This window comes from Urocampus carinirostris, chromosome 2 (assembly GCF_059441175.1).
Source record: "Urocampus carinirostris isolate Australia breed hairy pipefish chromosome 2, RoL_Ucar_1.0, whole genome shotgun sequence".
NCBI lineage: Eukaryota > Metazoa > Chordata > Actinopteri > Syngnathiformes > Syngnathidae > Urocampus > Urocampus carinirostris.
In genome coordinates this window covers 58115777-58136954 of record NC_142350.1, presented here as the reverse complement: position 1 = coordinate 58136954, position 21178 = coordinate 58115777, and the positions used below count along the sequence as shown (strand labels likewise).

At 41.2% G+C, this 21178-nt stretch overlaps 1 protein-coding gene across 1 annotated transcript in view; it reads right to left on the bottom strand.

Annotated features, from left to right (window-relative positions):
- Positions 1 to 2816: 2816 nt before the first annotated feature.
- The window catches only part of pde11al (phosphodiesterase 11a, like), a 30031-nt gene continuing 11669 nt past the window's right edge, over positions 2817 to 21178 (bottom strand). Inside the window, exons 7-20 of the mRNA XM_088328091.1 lie at positions 20409 to 20484; positions 16411 to 16478; positions 16241 to 16333; positions 13604 to 13654; positions 13340 to 13486; positions 12341 to 12448; positions 11402 to 11511; positions 11234 to 11324; positions 9010 to 9110; positions 8772 to 8849; positions 8630 to 8693; positions 7929 to 8003; positions 5874 to 5957; positions 2817 to 5791 (exon numbers count right to left, since the gene is read on the bottom strand). Of these exons, the coding sequence (XP_088184217.1) occupies positions 5597 to 5791; positions 5874 to 5957; positions 7929 to 8003; positions 8630 to 8693; positions 8772 to 8849; positions 9010 to 9110; positions 11234 to 11324; positions 11402 to 11511; positions 12341 to 12448; positions 13340 to 13486; positions 13604 to 13654; positions 16241 to 16333; positions 16411 to 16478; positions 20409 to 20484 (1341 nt within the window). The 3' untranslated portion in view covers positions 2817 to 5596. The remainder of the gene's footprint in view (positions 5792 to 5873; positions 5958 to 7928; positions 8004 to 8629; positions 8694 to 8771; positions 8850 to 9009; positions 9111 to 11233; positions 11325 to 11401; positions 11512 to 12340; positions 12449 to 13339; positions 13487 to 13603; positions 13655 to 16240; positions 16334 to 16410; positions 16479 to 20408; positions 20485 to 21178) is intronic.

The following is a 21178-nucleotide window of genomic DNA, read 5'->3' as shown; positions in this document are numbered from 1 at the left end:
TTAAATGCAATACATCGGTATTCTTTTAAAATGGTAAGGAAATCTAACTTGGCAGTACTATGAGTGTTATATGTGTCAAATTTCCATTTTCTTCCTATAAAAAAATGAAACTGGAAATATTTATCATTTTTACACTACCACGAATTAACAAATAGAAGCAAAATTACAAACTATTTTCTCTAAATACAGTATTTTATAGTTTATCGCACATCAATAACAATCCAAGTTTTGTATTACTGTGCTCAACAGTTTTCAATCAAAGCTGACTCACAGTTGTTGTTTAAAGTGGGTGTGCATGCGGATGTTATATTCATTCTAAGGCTCATTATTATTTAATTCAATCATTAAATGAGCCAAGAAAAGCTATTACTTCCTAAACCATTTAGAGTATGTATTAATATTTAAAGCGTACATCGCGCAATTACACAATTGTATGGCCTCGTTGTTTAATAATAGATATGACATTTTCCCTAATAGGCAGAAAACCGTGATTTCATTCCAACACCGTTTCCATATGCAACCTGTGTTAACTATTCAACCTTGCTCAGGAAAATACATTTTCGGGGTTAGTTTGCCCTGACTTCTCTTGTAGAAGTTTGAATGTTTGAGCAAGTGAGGAAAGTGTTGGAAATGGAAATCTATGGCCCCATCCATGGAAAAGGAGGTTGGAGAAGTCTTTCTTTGCTCCCTGGTGATGATGGACCCTGTGTAGAATCCAGTCAATCCGTGTTAAATTATAGATTAAGGCTCAGCCCGAGCCGGTTGAGCGCAGGCAGCTAGCTGCCTGTGCTTTAAAGTGCGCTGACTGCTGCAATGCAATCATCACCTCCATGCCTTATTCAATCAGGACATCAAACATTGTTCATGGATGAAGAAAGAGACTCTATGAATATTCTTACTCCTTCCTTCAGGTTGTTTCCTTATGCAATCGTGGATAATTTACTGTAGGCTATGACATCATGAGTCCATCTGAGTTTGTTTCTGCCAGGTGATGTTAATGTCAATAGTATAAGTTAGAATGTTTACATTATCATGATATCATATTTACTTTCATTCAGTTTGGTTGTTCTTATATCAAATTTCTGATAACATTCAGTGATTTGTATTCAAAGATAACTGAAAACGTCTTCAAAGAATGATGATTTTGTTCCAGATTAAATGTTATTCTTAAGCAGTGTCTGAAACTCATGACACAAAGTTACAGGACAACAGGGCAGACAAATTTGAAAAGTTCCCTGCCCAGCTATAAAGTTGCCTGGCCCATTTTTCACGACTTGAAACACAATAAGACGACCTATCGCAAAAAAGACCCCATTGTTGCAATGTATTAAGGATTGATAATCAAAATATATGGGCAGCACGGCGGTGCAGTGGTTACAAAGTTCTGAGGTCATGGAGTTTGCATGTTCTCCCCTGCTTGCGTGGGTTTTCTCCGGGTGGGTTTCTTCCCATATTCCATAATTATGCATGTCAGGTTGATTGGCCGGTCCGAATTGTCCCTAGCTGTGAATAAGCCAGTGAAATGTCTGTCTCCATGTGCCCTGCGACTGGCTGGCAACCAGTTGAGGGTGTTCTCTGCCCGAAGATGGCTTGGATGGGCTCCAGCACCCCCACGACCCTACTGAGGATAAGTGGTGAAGATAATGGATAATGGATGGATGGATAATCAGAATATATATAACAGAACAACACTTTGAAATTAAGTTTATTATAAATCTACTTATAACATTCATTGCATGTATATCCATCTGACATCAGTATGTACCTGTTTTTACTCATCTTCATTCACGCGTTGCGTCGTCTGCTACAAGCCACGTGAACTCCTTTTTCCACGATGCTTATAATGTAGGTTTACGTTTTGTAGCGTCATAAATTTTGTTAGCTTCCTTTGAATATTTCATCTGGGGCTGAGGTTTTAGCCTGATTCCTAGCCAGTTATCCATTTTTCTTGTATAACGCTCGGTAAAGTCCGGAAGCACGAAGTTACTCGATGCGGGCTTCTGATCGGCTGCCGAGTATGCAAATTGCCAAACGAACCGAAATTCTGAAATTGCCAAACGAACCGAAATTCTGAAATTTCCAAACCGAACCAAGATTTCGAAATCAGAATGAAGCAAACGTTTGTTTTTCTTTTCTTGAAAAAATTGACGGCAACCCGGGCGGAGACGTTTTGAAAGTTGTACGCCCGACGCAAAAGATGCCCGACGAAAAGGCTCCGGGCAGACATTATTTCAGACGCTGCTTCAAGAGATCTCAGTTTTTGTGATTTTAATGTACAGTAAGACCTCGGTTATCGCGGTTAATGGGGACTAAAACCACCCGCGATAAGTGAAAATCCGCGAAGTAGCGGCGCAACTCCTCCCCCCCCCAAATTTTTTTTTTTTTATTTATTATTATTTTTTTTTTAATTATTATTTTTTAGACCCGGTTAATGGGGACCAAAACCACCCGCAAAAAGTGAAGATCTGCGAAGTAGCGACGCCCCTTCAAAAAAATAAATAAAAAAAAATGAATTAAATCTCATTTCATCTCATTATCTGCACCGCTTATCCTTATTAGCCCCTAACCCGCGGCGCAGGTACTTTCGGGCGCGATACGCACGACACCGCGACAAGCCGAGCAGGTCGGGCGCTCGGCGCAGAGGCCGGCCTGTTGGAAGCTCAGCAGAATGTGCGTTCACGCGAGGGGGGGAGGATTTTGTACGGGAGTCCGATTTGGGCACAACACCGGCACCCGGCGTGTCCCGCTCGGGCCGCGATGGCTCTACATGGCGCTACACGGCCCTCGATGGCTCCGGCCGACGGACGGGCGGCCGCGGGGGAGAGGGGTAGGGGGGACCTGTGGGGTTAGGGGGCGGTGAAGCGGAAGCCGCACCAAAACCGCGCTCCTGGAAACGAGAACCGCCCGCCGTGCAAGGGTCGTCGGCCGAGGGGGATTCCCGCAAAAAGTGAAAATCTGCAAAGTAGCGACGCCCCTCAAAAAAACAAAAACAAAAAAAAAACATTACCATTACAGACCGCGAAGCTCTGAATCCGCGAACGTCGAACCGCGAAGTAGCGAGGTCCCACTGTACTTCATTGTGCTTAATGTACTGGAGCGCTATGTCTACTCTCTTTGCATACAATGTTTCACTCAATGACAATAAAGACAATTCTGATTCTAATTCTAATCTGACATCGTCACATCATCGCATGACTTTTATTTTGGAGATAAAAAGCTTTTCTACACCAATAATTGTGTCACAGACAAGTAAACAGCAATAGAAATATACAATCAAGTCGGTTGATGAGCGGTCAGTTGAATAATTTGTAAAATCTTGCAGTTTATTCTGTCAAGTAGCATCTAAATTTGTGTCTTGGAGAGGAATGCCGTGCATGTAACATCAAATCTCATCAGGCTGTTGAAGGCAATGAGCTTGTGTCTAGTTCCTAACAAATGACAAAACATGGTAATCAACACTTTCTTGCATGCTGTGCAACATACTGGAAAGGATACTTGTGTGATAAAGACAACCTTATTTTTTTGTCTTGAAAATACGGCAGTTCTATTCAAGGCCAAAAATATCGAAGCGCCTTAGTTTTTTTGTCCTTTGTCCTGTACCACTTTTCCTCACAATTACAGTACTGATCCGAAACATGCTGATTAAATTTACCAGCAAGAACACATTGAACTCAGGCTCAGTTACGCTACAAAAATTGCGAATACACCCATGCAGCAAAACAAAAGGGAAAAAATGAGTCCAAATAGCCCAGCAGCAAATTCTTCAGTAAGAGAATTGAAGCTGGTTCTAATAGTGTATTTTTTCATCCACAAATCTCGAGGCACATCGTCTCTCAAAAATATTTAAAACTGAATTGCACCAGTTTCATGTTTTTCTTAAAGCTTAGATTATCCTGTTGCATAAATTGACAGTATAACGTCTTTGTGATCACCCTTGCCTGATTCATAATTTTGCTGTAATTTGCAATTTTACAAAATATTTATTGTATTTTTATTAGATTTTATTCTGGGTTCTAAAAAAATACAAAATAAATATCTAAAATGAGCAAAAGAAATCTGCAAGTGGAAGCAAAAAATGTTTTACTAGGTTTTAACTGAGTAAAATAAGAAAATAATTTACAAACGGAAACATTAAGATTTTTATTTTATTTTGTTAATTTTATCATTTTTTTGTGCAATCCTAAACTGCTTCATCAAATAAAATACATTAAATATATTTGCCTCTACAATCATGAGCTGGTAGTTTATAAAAATAAATAAAATGCTAATCTGCTGCCACCTATTGACATGGATGAATATTACAGTTGCCCTACACATCTGATCACTATTAGAAAGAAAAGATACGGAACAATGGCGTGCTTTTTTTTGCAAAGATAAATGTGTATACTTTCCTGTGGCACTTAAGACAAGGTCTCACAGCACAATAGTGTGCCTCTGCACACTGATTGGAAAACACTGCTCTAAATGATGCTAAATGCTTTTTCCAACACTTGAAAAAATATATAATCTCCTCAAAGGGAGAAATATCTTATGAGTACACCGTAACATTTTCCTGTAAAAATCATGATTACGTAAAATGTCAGTCTTTTAGATCTCGTGAATCACACTGTATAATCCTCCAGGTACCTAATAGGCAGCTTGAGTAGTGTCAAACTTTTCGACATGACCGAGCTGCCTCCTTGCCCTGAGTTTTGATTCTAGTACTGAAAACACACTTCAATTCTATAGCTTATGAATGACCTATATTTCATGTGGACAATATCTGAACATCCATTGAAGCCTGGTCATCCTGGAAGGGGGATTACCTCATGTGCGGTCCCTCCTCAAGGTTTCTTTATATTCCTCATATTGAGGTTTTTGAGTTTTTCCTTGCCCTCTTATAGGTTTTAGATCAGGGGATGGTGTCATAATGGACTGTGGTCTGTGCAGCCCTTTGAGACTCCTTGTGATTAAGGGCTATACAAATAAACATGACTTGACTTAACTTGACTTACTGTACTTGCAAATAGAAGCTCAGGAGATATTGTAATACAAACATTTCATGTATTAACGAGAAACCTCTGCTGACTCAATACAAACTAAACGTCCAGCAAACTAAAACTCTCTCGCCTTTTTCGCCTTTTGTTATGAGACAAAGCAGCCCATTAGAACTGGGTCTGAAAACAATCACGGACAAAATAGCCTTACATCTAGGAAGCAAATGCAACACCAAAGTAGCCTGAAATGCCACGGTTATTAGCAAATGGTCTGGTTACACTTAGAAAGCAAGGAGATTTAGTCTTACCAGGCTAGAAGAGTAGACCTATTATCATCAACCTAATAAAACGCCTAATTTTACTTTAATGACCTCTTGGATTTTCATTTTTTTTTAAACTCCATCACAGCATATATTTTCACGATTTGTAGTCTTTGTTGCCTTTTGGTAGCAGTCCGTCAAAATGCATGCATTCCTTACAGCCATGTGAAGAAACATCCACAATTTGTACAAGTCTCAAATCTTTGAAACGTATTTGAGGAAAAAGTAGTGCAACGTTCCCATCGTTTTGGTGTGTTGAACCTCAATCTAAACTAGGTCCAGTGTTGATGTGACTCAACACTACACTTGACCATTTGAACCCAAGTTGTTGTTATCCGCCGACTCAGCATTGGTCTCCTCGCTAGCTTCGACCGCCTCGGGACTCCTACTGGTCACTGACGCGTCATTAGATGTGCACAGCTCCTGCCATTTCTTTCGGTTGGCATCTATCCCTTCCAACATCGGCTGCAGTTTCCTGTTCAGCTTCAGCAGAGCCTGTGAAGGAAAAGAACGACTCTCGCTATTTGATAAAAACAATGTATGAATGAACATAATAGTTTCCAAAGTCGGGAAATACCTGATAAAGAGGTTTACAGATGCCGTCTATCCAATCCAGCTGTAAAGCGGGTAACTCATCTTTGCGATTGCGATCAAAAATGGCCTAAAGATACAATAAAACAATTATGATCCTACTCTAGAAGATAACTCCTAACAGAGATGCAGTGATCGATTTAAGAATGTATACGGGCGAATATTGATTATTACAGTATTAGCCTACATTGGTTGATTCTCTGATTGAAACGTAAAATTTGCTACTTTAGAGTATTTTTTCAAATTTTATCAGTTCACCGATTGCACCATATCTTCCAGACCAGTGTTTTTCAACCTTTTTTGAGCAAGGGCATGTTTTTTACACTGGAATTTTTTTGCAGCACACCACTAACCAACAATGTTATAAAATGACACTGAACAGTATGTTTGATTACAACATAATTTATAATACCCAACGTTTTTGCAGCACAGACACTTGACAATGGCATAATATTTGCAGAAAATGATTCATAAATGTTTTATAAAATTTTACATTTTAAAAGTGACATTGGATAATTTCTCACGGCATACCTGACGATCTCTCACGGCACACTAGTGTGTCGCGGCACACTGGTTGAAAAAAATCACTGTTCCAGACTGTAAGCTTCTACCAATTTTCCCGGTTTTGAGAAATGTGGGTAGTACCAAACAAGTGCCAATTTTCTGGATATTCCTTCTGTTATTTCACTCTGTTGTTCATAATTTTGATTATTATATGCTGTTTACATTATTGACATTATAGGCCAGGGGTTGGAAAACTTTTTGACCCAAAAGGCCATTAAAGCAAAAATATGTTTTAAAGATATTGAGAGCCACACCAAATGCTTTAAGACAGATGTTAACAAAATTTCCAAACCAGCTCTCCAGACAAAAGCTAATTCTTTTGCACAATTTAGTTCACTGTGTGTCACTTGATGATTTGATCAAATCTCTGAAATGATAATAACAATGGATGCCTGTGTCCCATATCTATCTATCTATCTATCTATCTATCTATCTATCTATCTATCTATCTATCTATCTATCTATCTATCTATCTATCTATCTATCTATCTATCTATCTATCTATCTATCCATATATAGATAGATAGATAGATAGATAGATAGATAGATAGATAGATAGATAGATAGATAGATACACAGTGGAACATCGGTTTTCGAACGCCTCTCAGTTCGAACAAATCGGTTCTCGACCAAAAATTTCGAGAAATTCTTGCTTCGCTTTTCGTTGAAAAAATCGGAGTTCGAACGCCGGTACGCTAGGGTGCGATGCTGAGCGGCGTACGGGTGTAGATTGCCCCCACCCCTCGTGAAGAACTGTTATGACGTGCGCGCGCATTTCTTTTTGCTTTCGCTTTAGATATCGGTGAACGGAGTGTTTTAGCCCCTAATTATGCCCCGGAAGAAGGTCGGTGCAAGCAGCAAAGTTGCTACAGGTGAAAAAAGAAGGGTAGTGCGTACAACTATTGCATTTAAGAAAGAAATAATGGCAAAATATGAAGAAGGCGTGCGAGTTTATGATCTTGCTATACATACAGCATGGCTTCTGCTGAGCACCACAAAGGTAAGAAATCCTATTCACAATTCTTTTCTTTATCCTTAAACCGCTCACCACTTTTTGTGGAGACCCGGGTGCTAAATGACGTGTAAACGACCTGATTTTTTTAGTTGTACATGTTCATGTTAGCGTAATCTTTCGTACGGAAGATTACGCTAACATGAACATGTACAACTAAAAAAACGTACGATTAGCCTAGGTTAGCTTCATGTTTACGTTCATTGTAAGCGTTCAGGCTGTTGGAACGGATTAAAATGATTTTACATTACTTTTAATGGCAAAAACGATTTTCGGTGATCGACCAAATCGGTTTTCGAACATGGTTCTGGAACGGATTATGGTCGAGAACCGAGGTTCCACTGTATATGGTTCAATATTCAAGATGCAACCCTTGAAAGCCTTTCAATGTTCTGTCTATTCCAAAAATGAACATTTTTAGCTAAATAAGGTTTGATACAAGAAACAAATTGTAGTCAAAATTACCGCTGGAGTGAGCTTCAACTCGGACCTCTCTCGGTCTCCTTGCTCAAAGAATTCGCTTGTCACTAGCTCGGCAACCTGCAAGGGAGCATTCTAATTTGATACAACACGACATAGGACACAATCATACCAACTGTGTAAAGCATGCAACTTAGTGGATCCCAATGGAACTGTAAAGATCTTATAAGTCAAGGGTCTATCTCTCATTCTCAGTACTAAATCCTGAGCTTGTTTGTTGTATCTATGGTTAGGGTTAGGGTTAGGGTCTCGCACCTCATGAATAATAGAACACGTTGTTTTTTTTAATCTTATGTCCGCAATCCATCCATCCATCCGGTATCTGCACGGCTTTTCCTCAGTAGGGTCGCTGGGGTGCTGGAGCCCATCCCAGCTATCTTCGGGCAGAGGGCAGGGGACACCCTCAACTGGTTGCCAACCAGTTGCAGGGCACACAGAGACAGACAACTCACTCGCTCAGTCACACTTAGGGACAATTTGGACCGGCCAATTAACCTGACATGCATGTTTTTGGAACGTGGGAGGAAACCGGAGTGCCCGGGGGAAACCCAAACAAGCACAGGGAGATCATGCAAACTCCACACAGGAGGTTCAATCTCATGACCTCAAAACTGTGCCACACACGTGCTAACCACTGCGCCGCCGTGCTGCTCCATTCAAATACAGTAAATACCAAAAATAGAAACCTGTTTAGATATTTCCCATGGACGAGTGACTGCTCCCAAATCACAGGCTGTCATCAGCATCGATCTGTAAAAAAAACATGTGAAACCTCACCAAAAGCAACTCATCGATTCCCAACACTTTATATTTGATAAATAAAATAACCTGAGGACTTCTCTGTGTTTTTCATTCTTCCAACTGAATTCTTCCGCAAGCACGCTCTTAAAGAACTTGCTCCTGCGCCTTTAAAAGCACACACAAGCAGTCAAGGACAAAAGACGGTGAAAAAAATAAGCCTTTATTCAACGCCGCTAGATTTTTCATAAAAAACACATTTTGCAGAAGAATAGCTTATGATTTCGTCTCCTACGCTTGCCCTGAATGGACTGTAAGGACGACTTACTCAAAGTGCAAAGTGAGGTCCGTGGAGAGAATGGCCTGCTTCAAAAGTTGCATCATGTTGCTGTATTCTTTAGAGCAGAGGTTGGCAAAAATATTGTGACCCTGAAACATAAATAATAAATACATCCTTATACAGTGTTGCACGCAACAATGAGTAATAGTGGCTGAAGTGTTTCCTTAAAGCCTACGTATCGGCGAACTCATCGCTCACTGTCTAATGAAGTCCCCATTAGCAATGTTAATTAGCAACACACAGTGACATTTTCTACACTCTGGTAAAATAAATCGATAGATAACAGTGCTCTTATAATCCATCTCGGCGAACTGGAGACGACGGTCTGAAAAACCTTTTGGTGGTCACTGCCGCAAGGGACCGTTACTGTCTCAGCTGTTTCAGACAACTTAAAATGAATCAATTGTAGATCGACCCCTGATATATTCCCGTTAAATAGGTTCCTGTCACAACAACGGAAATAAATGGGTCCTATGAGACCACTTTTGTGTCACTGTGCTAAATGGAATCTATGATATTGTTGTTTTTTTTTACCAACTCAAATTCAAATCTCATTGTTCTACATCAGGAGTGGGCAAATTTTTTGAGTGGAGGGTCAACAACTGCTGATACAGAGTCTCAATCCGATACCTTAGCAATACATGAGTGAAAATGAAAACTGAGGCCTATCCAATTTTATTCATATCATCGCTTATATTTCAAAAAGCCGTGTTTTTTAAATTACTTTTTGAATGCAAAACACAATACGAAATGCTGGAGCCCATCCCAGCAATCATAGGGCAGTGGGCAGGGGACACCCTGAACTGGTTGCCAGCCAATCACAGGGTACACAGAGACAGACGACTCCCACATTCACACCTAGGGACAATTTGGACTGGCCACCTGAAATGCATGTCTTTAAAATGTGGGAGGAAACCGGAGGAAAACCCATGCAAGCACGGGGAGAACATACAAACTCCGCACAGTAAGTCCGGTAGCTGGACTTGAACCCACACAGGAGGTTCCCAAGACCTTAGAACTGTGCCGCAAACACGCTAATCACTGCGCCGCCGTGCTGCCCCCAATACGAAATTACACACACAAAATATGAGATAAGTCTAATTAGGATAGCAGCGGCATAATGCATTTTATAATAAATAAACAAGCAGATATCTACTTTATTTAATTTTCTTTGTGTCGATAAATTGACTGTTTCATCATATTGGTCTAGAAACCTGCAGAATTAAAGCAAAAGAAAATAGTATGGTTTTTTTATTGTCACGGTTGCCCATGGCGCCCAATTGGCCCCGCCCGTTTGGCGCCAGCTGCAGCTCGTTGACTGATTGGCTTCCTCCCTATTTACGCTCAGTGCCCTCACTCACCATTAGTAAGTCCGTCAACGAACCTCAGCACCCGCAAGACGTGTGTTTTGTCCGGTTTCAATCCCGTCTATTTGGTCCTGTTTTGATATAGGTCTCCGGTCTCCAGTGTGTGGTATCGTTCCCGTCTATCTCGTCATGTCTGATATCTGTCTCCATCTGTTATCAATCCTGTCAGTCCTGTTCTGTCCGGTATCCACACCATCTGTCCCGTATCGGCTCATGTAACTGGTATCGATTTCGTTGGTCTCAGGCTTCCTGTTGTTCTGCTCGCTCGTTTGGCGTCAGCCGCTACTGACTTCCTGATTGGTTCCCTGTCCTACTTAAGCTCAGTCTTTTCACTCGCCTGTTGTCAGTCCGTCTGCGAACCTCTGTTTCTACAAGGCAAGGATTTTGACTCTGTCTCCCGTCGGTCCCGCTTTTTTCACCCGTTTTCCACCTGTCTGTTCCTGATTTACCTGTTTGTCTCCGGCTACGACCTGTTTTTGACCACGACCACGTTTTTTGATCCCCACTACATTTTGCTCTCCTGTCCCGGCTATCGACCTGTTTTTCCATCTACGACACTACGATATCCCGCTCTGGAAGATCCACTTCCGCATTCGAAACATGTTCCGATTCTGTGAGCAGCTTGCTTCCCGGGTCCAGTGAGCACCGGATCCTGGGCGCTGCCTTTCCTCTTTATCTCAATAAACTTGTGGTTAACGTTACGCATCTGGGTCCTAATTCCGTTCTGGTCGTGACAGCTTAGATGATCCGATTACTGAATTAATTGACAAAACTTTTGACGGATTAATCAAATGACAAAATGATGGTCACAGCTCTATCTATCTTGTTGGAGTTGTCATCCTCACCTCACTTTGCAAGATCATGACTGCGTGATTGAAGTGATGATGTTCCAAAGTCGCTGACGTCCCATACAGCAACGCTAAGGCAGAACCTGTCCTGTGGACACAATAGAAAGATCAAAACCTTAAAAAAATGTCACTAAAAAACATCATAGAATTCACCTTCGGGCTTACTTGGCTTGGAAGGCATTGTTGGTTCCTCGATGGTCCAGATCATGACACAGACAACCAACCATCAACGCCAGAATCTCAGCTTCGGATAATACGTCCTGAAAGCTGGCCGACTGCAGACACATAACATTTTTATTCTATAAAGTTGTCATGATTACTGATGTGACTCAGCTGTGCCCGCTCATTTGGCGCCAACCGCCGCTGGTTCTGATTGGCTCCCTGTCACTACTTGAACACAGGCCTGACTGTCCCTTGTTGTCAGTCCGTCTGCGAACCTCAGTGTATACTAGGCAAGCCTTTTTCGACCCTGACTCTCACCTGTCACGTTTTTGCTCCCGTCTGTCTCCAGCTACGACCTGTTTTGATCCCGACCCCGTCTGCTCTCCCTTCTAGGCTTACGACCTTTTTTGTCCCCGACTACGTCTACTCTCCCGTTCTGGCTTACGACTTGTTTCCGACCAGGCCTTGCTCTCCCAGTCCCGGCTACCGACCATTTTTTTCCGTTCCTGACACCGCCATCGCTCGCTAAAGAAGATCCCCTTCCGTGTTCGGATCACAACCGAGTACGAGAGTGACTTTCTTCCCGCCTCCAGCGAACACCGGGTCGTCGGCGCAGCCCTTCTTCTCTCTTTCAATAAAACTTGTGGTAAACGTCACACAAGTGGGTCCTGTTTCCGTTCTGGTCCTGACAAAAATATGCGAAAAAGTGTCATTAAGCTTGCTGTGTGAGCTGATTAAACTAGGCAGTAAAACACGAGCTGGGGTCCAGGGGTAAAGGTCAGGCTCTACTCGATGCTGGAAAGCTGCACTAAAACAGTTTGGCAGTTTGTCTTGAGCTTTTTTATGATTCAAGCGTAAATGAGGTACATGGCTTTTTTCACATGTTAATTGAGAAAGACAGGAGGACAAAATACGAGTGAATTCACAACGTGTTGGACTTACCGTGATCATAACAAACATACACTGGGATACATTGAAGGCATGCCTCCAGTTGTGGTAGGCCACGGTTCGGTAGTTCTTCCTGACAGTGAGGAGCCAGCGACATAAAACCTGAAGAAAAAAAGAGTTTACCAGTGTCAATAGTACCTTAACTTTTAAAAGAGAATTTGTTACTCTTGGCCCAGAAGTACTCGCTGAACCTTTATAAAATGCATTTCATGATCGACTTCTAACAGGCCCAAAATGTACAAACTCAACCTAAAAGATTCAACAATACTTGTATTTACCTTATTGGCTTGAGTGTTTGTTAAACTTAATAAATGTTGACGCTTTCCTAGCCACACAAAAGTACTACTCTTTGGTCTCCCGAAGTACAAAATCATGCTGGTCTACTAGTGATCCCAAGAGCCAAGAAGAGATCCGCAGGTTCGAGAGCATTCTAGATTCGGGCCCCGGTCCTGTGGAATGATGTTCCCCCTGAGATTCGATCTGCAACCTCAGTGGAAATGTTTAAATCTAAGCTTAAAACCTGATTCAACAGTACTTGTATTTACCTTATTGGATTGAGTGTTTATTAAACTTGATAAATGTCGATGCTTTCCTAGCCACACAAAAGGACTACTCTCCGGTCTCCCGAAGTCCAAAATCATGCTGGTCTACTAGTGATCCCAAGAGCCAAGAAGAAATCCTCAGGTTCGAGAGCATTCTAGATTCGGGCTGTGGAATGCTCTTCCCCCTGAGATTCAATCTGCAACCTCAGTGGAAATTTTTAACTCTAAGCTTAAACATGCTTTTATTCAATAGCATATGAATAACCTATATTTTATGTTGACAATAGCTGTGTATTATTTGCCCTCATGTCAGTTTTAGATCAGGGGATGGTGTCATAATAGTCTGTGGTTTGCAATAATCTGTGGTCTGTGCAGCCTTTTGAGACTCATTGTGATTAAGGGCTATACAAATAAACATGACTTGACTTGACATGACAAAAGTAGAACTCACCTCATAGTCTATTTTAAAAGTTTGGACAACACCAAGTTCAAGGAACATGCGGAGAGAAGCGGTGATCATTGCGTCATTATCCAGAGAAAAGTCGTTGAAATGGAATTCGTCGATGCCGAGCTCGCAGCTCAGGGGGATTTTAGCAGCCTGCGGGGAAAGATGGTTGCAACAGTAGCAAAGAATTCTAAAATATCACAAATAATATGGGTTTTTCATGCAAATGGACCATCAATTTGTGTCCCTATTTGTGCCAGCTGGGATTACCTTCAGTCTGTCAACTTCTACTTTGGAGCACGTAGCGTGATAGGATAACATCTGGGAAAAAAAATGGGAATATTATAAAGAGATTATTTTAAATTCACTCTGAATAATTTGATCTATTTAAATTTTTATTTGAATCAATTTGAATCATTCTGTCAGGACCAGAACGAAGACAGGACATACTTGCGTGCGTTTCTCTGAGTTTTATTAGGAAGAAGGGTAGAACACAGGATCCGCAGATTGTAGATCGTGGGGAGCAGGTTACTCAGAAGCGGAAGTGGTATTTCTATGGAGAGTGAAGGCAGTGTCGAGAGCGGGGAAAAACAGATCGATGGCCGGGACGGGGGAGCAAAAACGTAATCAAGTTCAGAAATGGGGTCGGAGCCAGGAATCAAACAGGAATCAGGAGAGGAGAAAGTCAGGGTCAAAAAGGCTTGCCTAGCGTGAGCTGAGGTTCACAGACGGACTGACAACCGGTGACAGGAAGACAGGGGGTTTGAAAAGAGATAAGCAGCCAATCAACGTCCGAATCATTTGGAGCAGACTCGGGTGCCTCGCATCAGTAATCATGACACATTCAAATACAGGACAAGTCATGTCTTTAACAAGGCAGGTACTGTACAGTACTTCTTTTTTCTTGGGTGTTTTAGAATCCAACTGGGACCTGGTAGAAATTACCCCAAAAAGTTGGGCTGGGTGGAGAGACTGGCACATTCATTTATTATGAATTATTGAAGATAGCTGAAATATTCATGCTGTAGAAAAGCATGATATATGAACAAATTTACAGTATTATATTATTTTGTTTTAGAATTGCGTTTATGGAAACTATCAAAGTTGGCCTTCACTGTAAAAATGCTGGTCGACTAGTGATCCCGAGAGCCAAGAAGAGATCAGCAGGTTCGAGAGAGTTCTTCGGGCCATGGTGCTGTGGAATACTCCACCCACTGCGATTCTATCTGCAACCTCTGTGGAAGTGTTTAAATCTTGGCTTAAAACACACTTCTATTCTATAGCATATGAATAACCTATATTTCATGTTGACAATATCTGTGTATTATTTGTTATTGCAACATCTGTTGCAGCCTGGTCATCCTGTAAAAGGGATAACCTCATGTGCAATCCCTTCTCAAGGTTTTTCCTTGCCCTCATGTAGGTTTTAGATCAGGGGAGGGTGTAATGATAGTCTGTAGTTTGCAATAATTTGTGGTCTGTACAGCTCTTCAAGACTCCTTGTGATCAAGGGCTATACCAATAAACATGACTTGACTTAACTAATTGCTGTTCTAAACAAGCTGAAATTAGCAAGTAGAGTCCATGGATTCATTGAGGGTCAACCAGACAAGGGAGTTCACGAAAGCTTGTGTATTTTCCATCAATAAGTCAGCGACTATTCCCTTGGAGCAGTTTCTTGTTATGTACTTCGAACAGTAGGCGATACTTATGAGGGATGTTGCGTATTATTATATATTGCTGTATTGTGTAATGCAACTAACAACAGATGCTAAGAACCACAGGGAAGAATACAAACCACATAGACTCAAAATGACCAAACCGCACCATTTTTCTTTTCATTTTTTTCCCAGTCTTTAGCAAGGTTTTACTATTATCATGACTTTTCTTCTTTCCTTTTTCAGTTTAGCTAGTCATTTGCCTTTCTTTTGACATTCCAAGGACCCTTTTCACTGTGCTCTTGTTTATTCAGTGTACTGAGCCCCTGCCTGACCTCCGGGACAACAAATACCTACTGATGAAATATTGGACTGTCAACTTCGATGCTTGGACTTACTGAATCACCAAACCTTTCGCCTGTCTATTGGATAACGTTTGTTTGTCTCTGGTGTTTTGGATACTGTTGCCTCACTGCCTGCCATTCTGTGTAACAAACCTTGACCTAATAAACGACCGTCATGCAATTGTACTAATGTTTGGTTCTGCGTAGTGCTTCCGCACCATCTTGGTGATGGTTCATGTAGTTTTGCTCATTGCTCAAATCAATATTGTTTTTTAATGAATTTAGTTTTTAACCACAAGGAGGCACTAAACAATACACACTGTTGTTTTAAATGGTGACAACCTATTTAAAAAATAGTATATTAAGTGTACCTTTTTTTTCTTGTAGTATTTTTCTTGCAGAAAATTACAAACAAGAGATAATTGTGATTGCTTAATAAGCATAGAAAATACAGTGGCAATGTGTGTCATGATTACTGATGCGGGGCACCTGAGTCTGCTCCGTTGGTGCCAACAGCCACGGACCCTGATTGGCTGTTGTACTCTTTTTAAACCTCCGCCTTCCTGACAACACTCATCAGATCGTCTGCGAACCTACGCTACGCGCTAGGCAAGCTTTGATGACTCCCTGACTCTATCCTGCCCTGTTTTCCGTCTGATTCCTGTTGTCGACCTCTTTTCTGGACCCGTTTGTGTTTTTTCTCCTCCATCGACCTGTTTTTCCTCGCTCTCAACACTACCTTCGCTCGACACGGAAGTGCCATTTCCGCGTTCCCGGCTATCTGCTACATCAGATCATGGGTGCAAATCCTTTCCTCCTTCTAAATAAAGCTGGCCAAAACGAAAGCAATTGGGTCCCGTCTCCGTTCCTGGTCCGTGACAATGTGTTAGCTGTACTCTACTCACATCCAGTGCCACAGATTGCTTAGCCCACGTCTTCTTCACCTGATTGTACATCATAGTGTTGTTGATTCCAAGTCCGCAGAAGATCACAAACGCCTGCAAAATCAAACGTTTTTTATGTCTCATGTATTCAATCCATTGAACACCGGGAGTTCTCCAAATGATTGAAAAACCTCAAACAGTCTCTGATCTGCATCGTTGAAGGTCTTCCTGTCCAGACGGTTCAAAATTTGTGCAACCCCTGCGGAGGAGCAAACGCACATGAAATGAAACGTTTAAGTATTTAGGAGGCACAGCATTGTTGATCGATAGACTTGATGCTGGGCTGGGATCATACGGGCCCAATCAAAAGCTCCCCAACAGTCAATGAAATAAAGATGGCATTTACAACATACTGATAACTGTGAACAGACAACCGATTGCGGGGGGAAATCATATTTGCAGACACTGCAGGGGTTGTGGAGGGAGTAAAAAATTGAATACCTCCAAAAATTTTGTTGAGTTATACGCAAATGTATTCCTAGTGTTTGTTCTTGTTGTGCAGTACAAGTATGAGTCCAGCAGATGACGCAGAATCATGATTAATTTGCAGAAGACTATAGTGTCAGGACCAGAACTGAAACAGGACCCAATTGCGTTACGTTTCTCACAAGTTTTATTAAAGGAAAGAGGAAGGGCTGCACCCACAATCCGGTGATTGCGAGATGCGGGAAGCAGGTCGCTCTGAACTCGGAAGTGGATCTTCCGTGGCGAGCGATGGCGGTGTCGGAAAAACGGGTCAGTAGCCGGGACGGGAGAGTAGACGTGGTCAGGATCAAAAACGGGTCGAAGCCGGGGGACTGACGGGAGCAAAAAACAGGCGGGAGTCGGGGTCGAAAAAGGCTTGCCTAGTGTTAGCTGAGGTTCGCAGACGGACTGACAAAAGGGGACATATAGGAGAGGGTATAAATAGGGACAGGGAGCCAATCAGATTCTGAGGCAGTTGGCGCCAAAGGAGCGGGCACAGGTAATCATGACATACTGTGCATCCGGAAAGTATTCACAGAGCTTCACTCTTTCCACATTTTGTTATGTTACAGCCTCATTCCAAATTGTATTAATTTAATCTCTTATCTCAAAATTCTACACAAAATACTCCATTATGACAATGTGAAAAAGTTTTTTTTTTTTTACTTTTTTTGAATTTATTAAAAATAGAAAACTAAGAAATCACATTTACATAAGTATTCACAGCCTTTGCCATGAAGCTCAAAATTGAGCTCAGGTGCATCTTTTTTCCACTGATCATCCTTGAAATGGAGGCTAGGGCGAAGGTTCATTTTTCAGCAGGACAAAGCACACAGCCAAGATCTCAAAAGATTGGCTTCAGAACCACTCCGTGAATGTCCTGGAGCCAGAGTCCAGACTTGAATCCGATCGAACATCTCTGGAGAGATCTGAAAATGGCTGTGCACAAACGTCTCCCATCCAACCTGATTGAGCTTGAGACTTATTGCAAAGAAGAATGGGCAAAACTGCCTAAAGATAGGTGTGCTAAACTTGTGGGATCATATTCAAAAAGACTTGAGGCTGTATTTGCTGCTAAAGGTGGATCAACAAAGTACTAAGCAAAGGCTGTGAATACTTATGTAAATGTGATTTCTTAGTTTTCTATTTTCAATAAATTCAAAAAAAGTAAAAAAAAAAAACTTTTTCACATTGTCATAATGGAGTATTTTGTGTAGAATTTTGAGATAAGAGATTAAAATCATACAACTTGAGGCTGTAACATAACAAAATGTGGAAAAAGTGAAGCGCTGTGAATACTTTCTGGATGCACTGTATAGTTATTGTATCCAGATCAGCCATCTATTTTTTTGCATCTTTATAATTCCAATGACCTTGAAAGTGTTTGGAGTTTTGTTTAAAGATTTGTGACGTTTTCTTTTTTCCGCACCTAAAACATTTTTAAATGCAAAGTATGGATGCTGCAAAAAAAAAACAATAACCAAATTGGATGCGAGTGTTTTAAAAAAATAAAGGATATGCATTCTCACAATTCACAGAATTGGGAGAATTAGTCAGTAAATATAGATGAAACGTTTATCTTTTAGTATGTAAGTGACATTGTTGATTTTTGTTCTTTTTTGATAGGTGTCAAACTAAAACTCTATGACTTAGAATGGAAAATGATAAATGGTTTGCATTTATATAGCGCTTTTCAAGTCAATGAAGACAAAACTCTAACCCTAACCCTAACCCTCACCCTCACCCTCACCCTAACCCTTGGCACAAAAAACCCAAAATATTATCAATTTGATACAAGACTGCAAATGTCAACTTTACAACCCATCTAAAAAGTAAATCCATTCAAATTTACAACACTAATAAGTGTTATAAGATAATGTTTAGTGATGTTGTAGGTAATGTTTTAAAGGGACGTTGTGTATTATTTAGCACCTAAAACAGACTTCATTCATTCAAAAAACATGCTTTTTGTAAACACTTATAAGTCAAGAAATTTAGATTTCATCTCATCTCATCTCATCAGCCGTACCGCTTATCCTCATCAGGGTCGCGGGGGGGCTGGAGCCCATCCCAGCCATCTCCGGGCAGTGGGCAGGGGACACCCTGAACTGGTTGCCAGCCAATCGCAGGGCACACAGGGACAGACAACTCATTCGCTCATTCACACCTAGGGACAATTTGGACCAGCCAATTCACCTGAAATGCATGTTTTTGGAACGTGGGAGGAAACCGGAGTGCCCAGAGGAAACCCACGCAAGCACGGGGAGAACATACAAACTCCGCACAGGAAGTCTGGAGCTGGATTTGAACCCACGACAGGTTCCCATGACATGAACTGTGCCGCACAAGCGCTAACCACTGCGCCGCCGTGCTGCCCGGAATTTAGATTTAATTTTACATAACATGTAGCCCACCTAGGGGGACCTCACATGATTATGCGCCATCTTGCGGCTGAGGTTACCTCTAAAATCTAAAATCTTCAAAACTCCCCAAAACAAAACACTTTTGAAAAAGCTGAGCAAAGGAAGTGAAAAATGCTACGGTATGGTCACTTTTAGTCTCCATAGTTTGTATTCTTCACTGTTTTATCAATTTATGTTTGTTGTTCTACACAATACAGCAACATGTAGTATGGTCAAACATTACACTGTGTCCTTTTAAAGCTTTAATTTAAATCCAAACAGTGTCTGAAATCACGTCTGCCTGGACGCCAGGGGCGTGCATCTTTTACTTCGGGTGTACACAACGTCTCTGCCCGGGTGGCCGACAACTTTTTTAAAAAAGAAAAAAAATGTATATTTTTTGTCTTATTTTTATTTATTTATTTATTGATTTATTTTCAAATCAAACGTTTGCTTTATTCCAATTTTGAAAGCTTCGTTCGGTTTGGAAATTTCGGAATTTCGGTTCGTTTGGGAATTTGCATACTCGGCAGCCGATCAGAAGCCTGCAATGAATAACTTTGTGCTTCTGGACTTTCCCGGGCGTTATAAGGTCGCGCATTTTCATATCATTTTCCAAAGTAGACGCACAGAGAACACAAGAAAAATGGAGAAGTGGTTAGGAATCGAGCCAAACCCTCAGCCCCAGAAGAAATATTCAAAATAAGCTAACAAAATTGATGACGCTTCAAAACGTAAACGTACATTAAGAGCACCGTGGAAAGAGGAGTTCACGTGGCTTGCAGCAGACGATGCAACGCAAACATTGCATGAATGAAGATGAGTAAATTCAAGTTCATACGGATGGCCAATGGAAAACAGGGATGTCATATACATGCAATGAATGTTATAAGTAGATTTATAATAAACATCATTTCAAAGTGTTGTTCTGTTGCATATTATGATTATTAATCCTTATTACTTTGCAACAATGGGTTTTTTTTTTGCAATTAGTCGTCTTACCGTGTTTCAACTTGTGAAAAATGGGGCAGGCAACTTTATTGCTGGGCAGGCAACTTTTCAGAGTTGTCTGCCCTGGTGTCCGCTAACTTTTTCTTTCAGTTTCAGACACTGATTTAAAGCTTTAACTTTTGTCTGCGCTTTTATTTTTGCATCATTGTTTTCTAAATGGATCCCTAGCTTGTATATGTATATGGAATGCAACAGTAAGGTCTTCTATCGCCTTGAAAAATGTGAGATTCATCTGATATACCAAAACTTACCGATAATCTGATGGGTCCGATTCCAGATGGGCACGCACAACACTGATCGGATATTAAACCCAGAGGCTTGATCAGCCTAAGAACACAAATTGTGTTGATTAGTATAGTTATTGAAATACTACTGAGCAAAGATGAATTCATTGCTAGAGATCCGGTCCACATTCTTGATTGGTGAGCTGTTTTTTTCTTTTTTTGAGTGGGCGTCATCCTTAGAAATCGGTTTATCTGTTTTTAATGTGGTATTTGTAAACAGATGGTGTAATAATACAGTGGAACCTCGGTTCTCGACCATAATCCGTTCCAGAACCCTGTTCGAAAACCGATTTGGTCGATCACGGAAAATCGTTTTTCCCATTAAAAGTAATGTAAAATCGTTTTAATCCGTTCTAACACCCTGAGTGTTTAGCAAGAACGTAAACATGAAGCTAACCCAGGCTAATCGTACGTTCGCGTTAGCGTAATCTTCCGAACGAAAGATTACGCTAACATGAACGTGTAAAAATAAAAAAATCAGGTCGTTTACACGTCATTTAGCACCCGGGTCTCCACAACAAGTGGTGAGCGGTTAAAGCACAGGTGTCAAACAGGCGGCCCGCGGGCCGGATCAGGCCCGCTAAGGGATTGAATCCGCCAGACAACACTCAGAGAAGCACAAGAGAAAAACAAGCTGCCAGTTGAAATATGTCACCTTGATGTTGCCAAAGCCAGGTGCCTCGAACAAAGACACTGTACTTGTATTTCTCTCTCTCTCTCTCTCTCTTTCTTTTCCA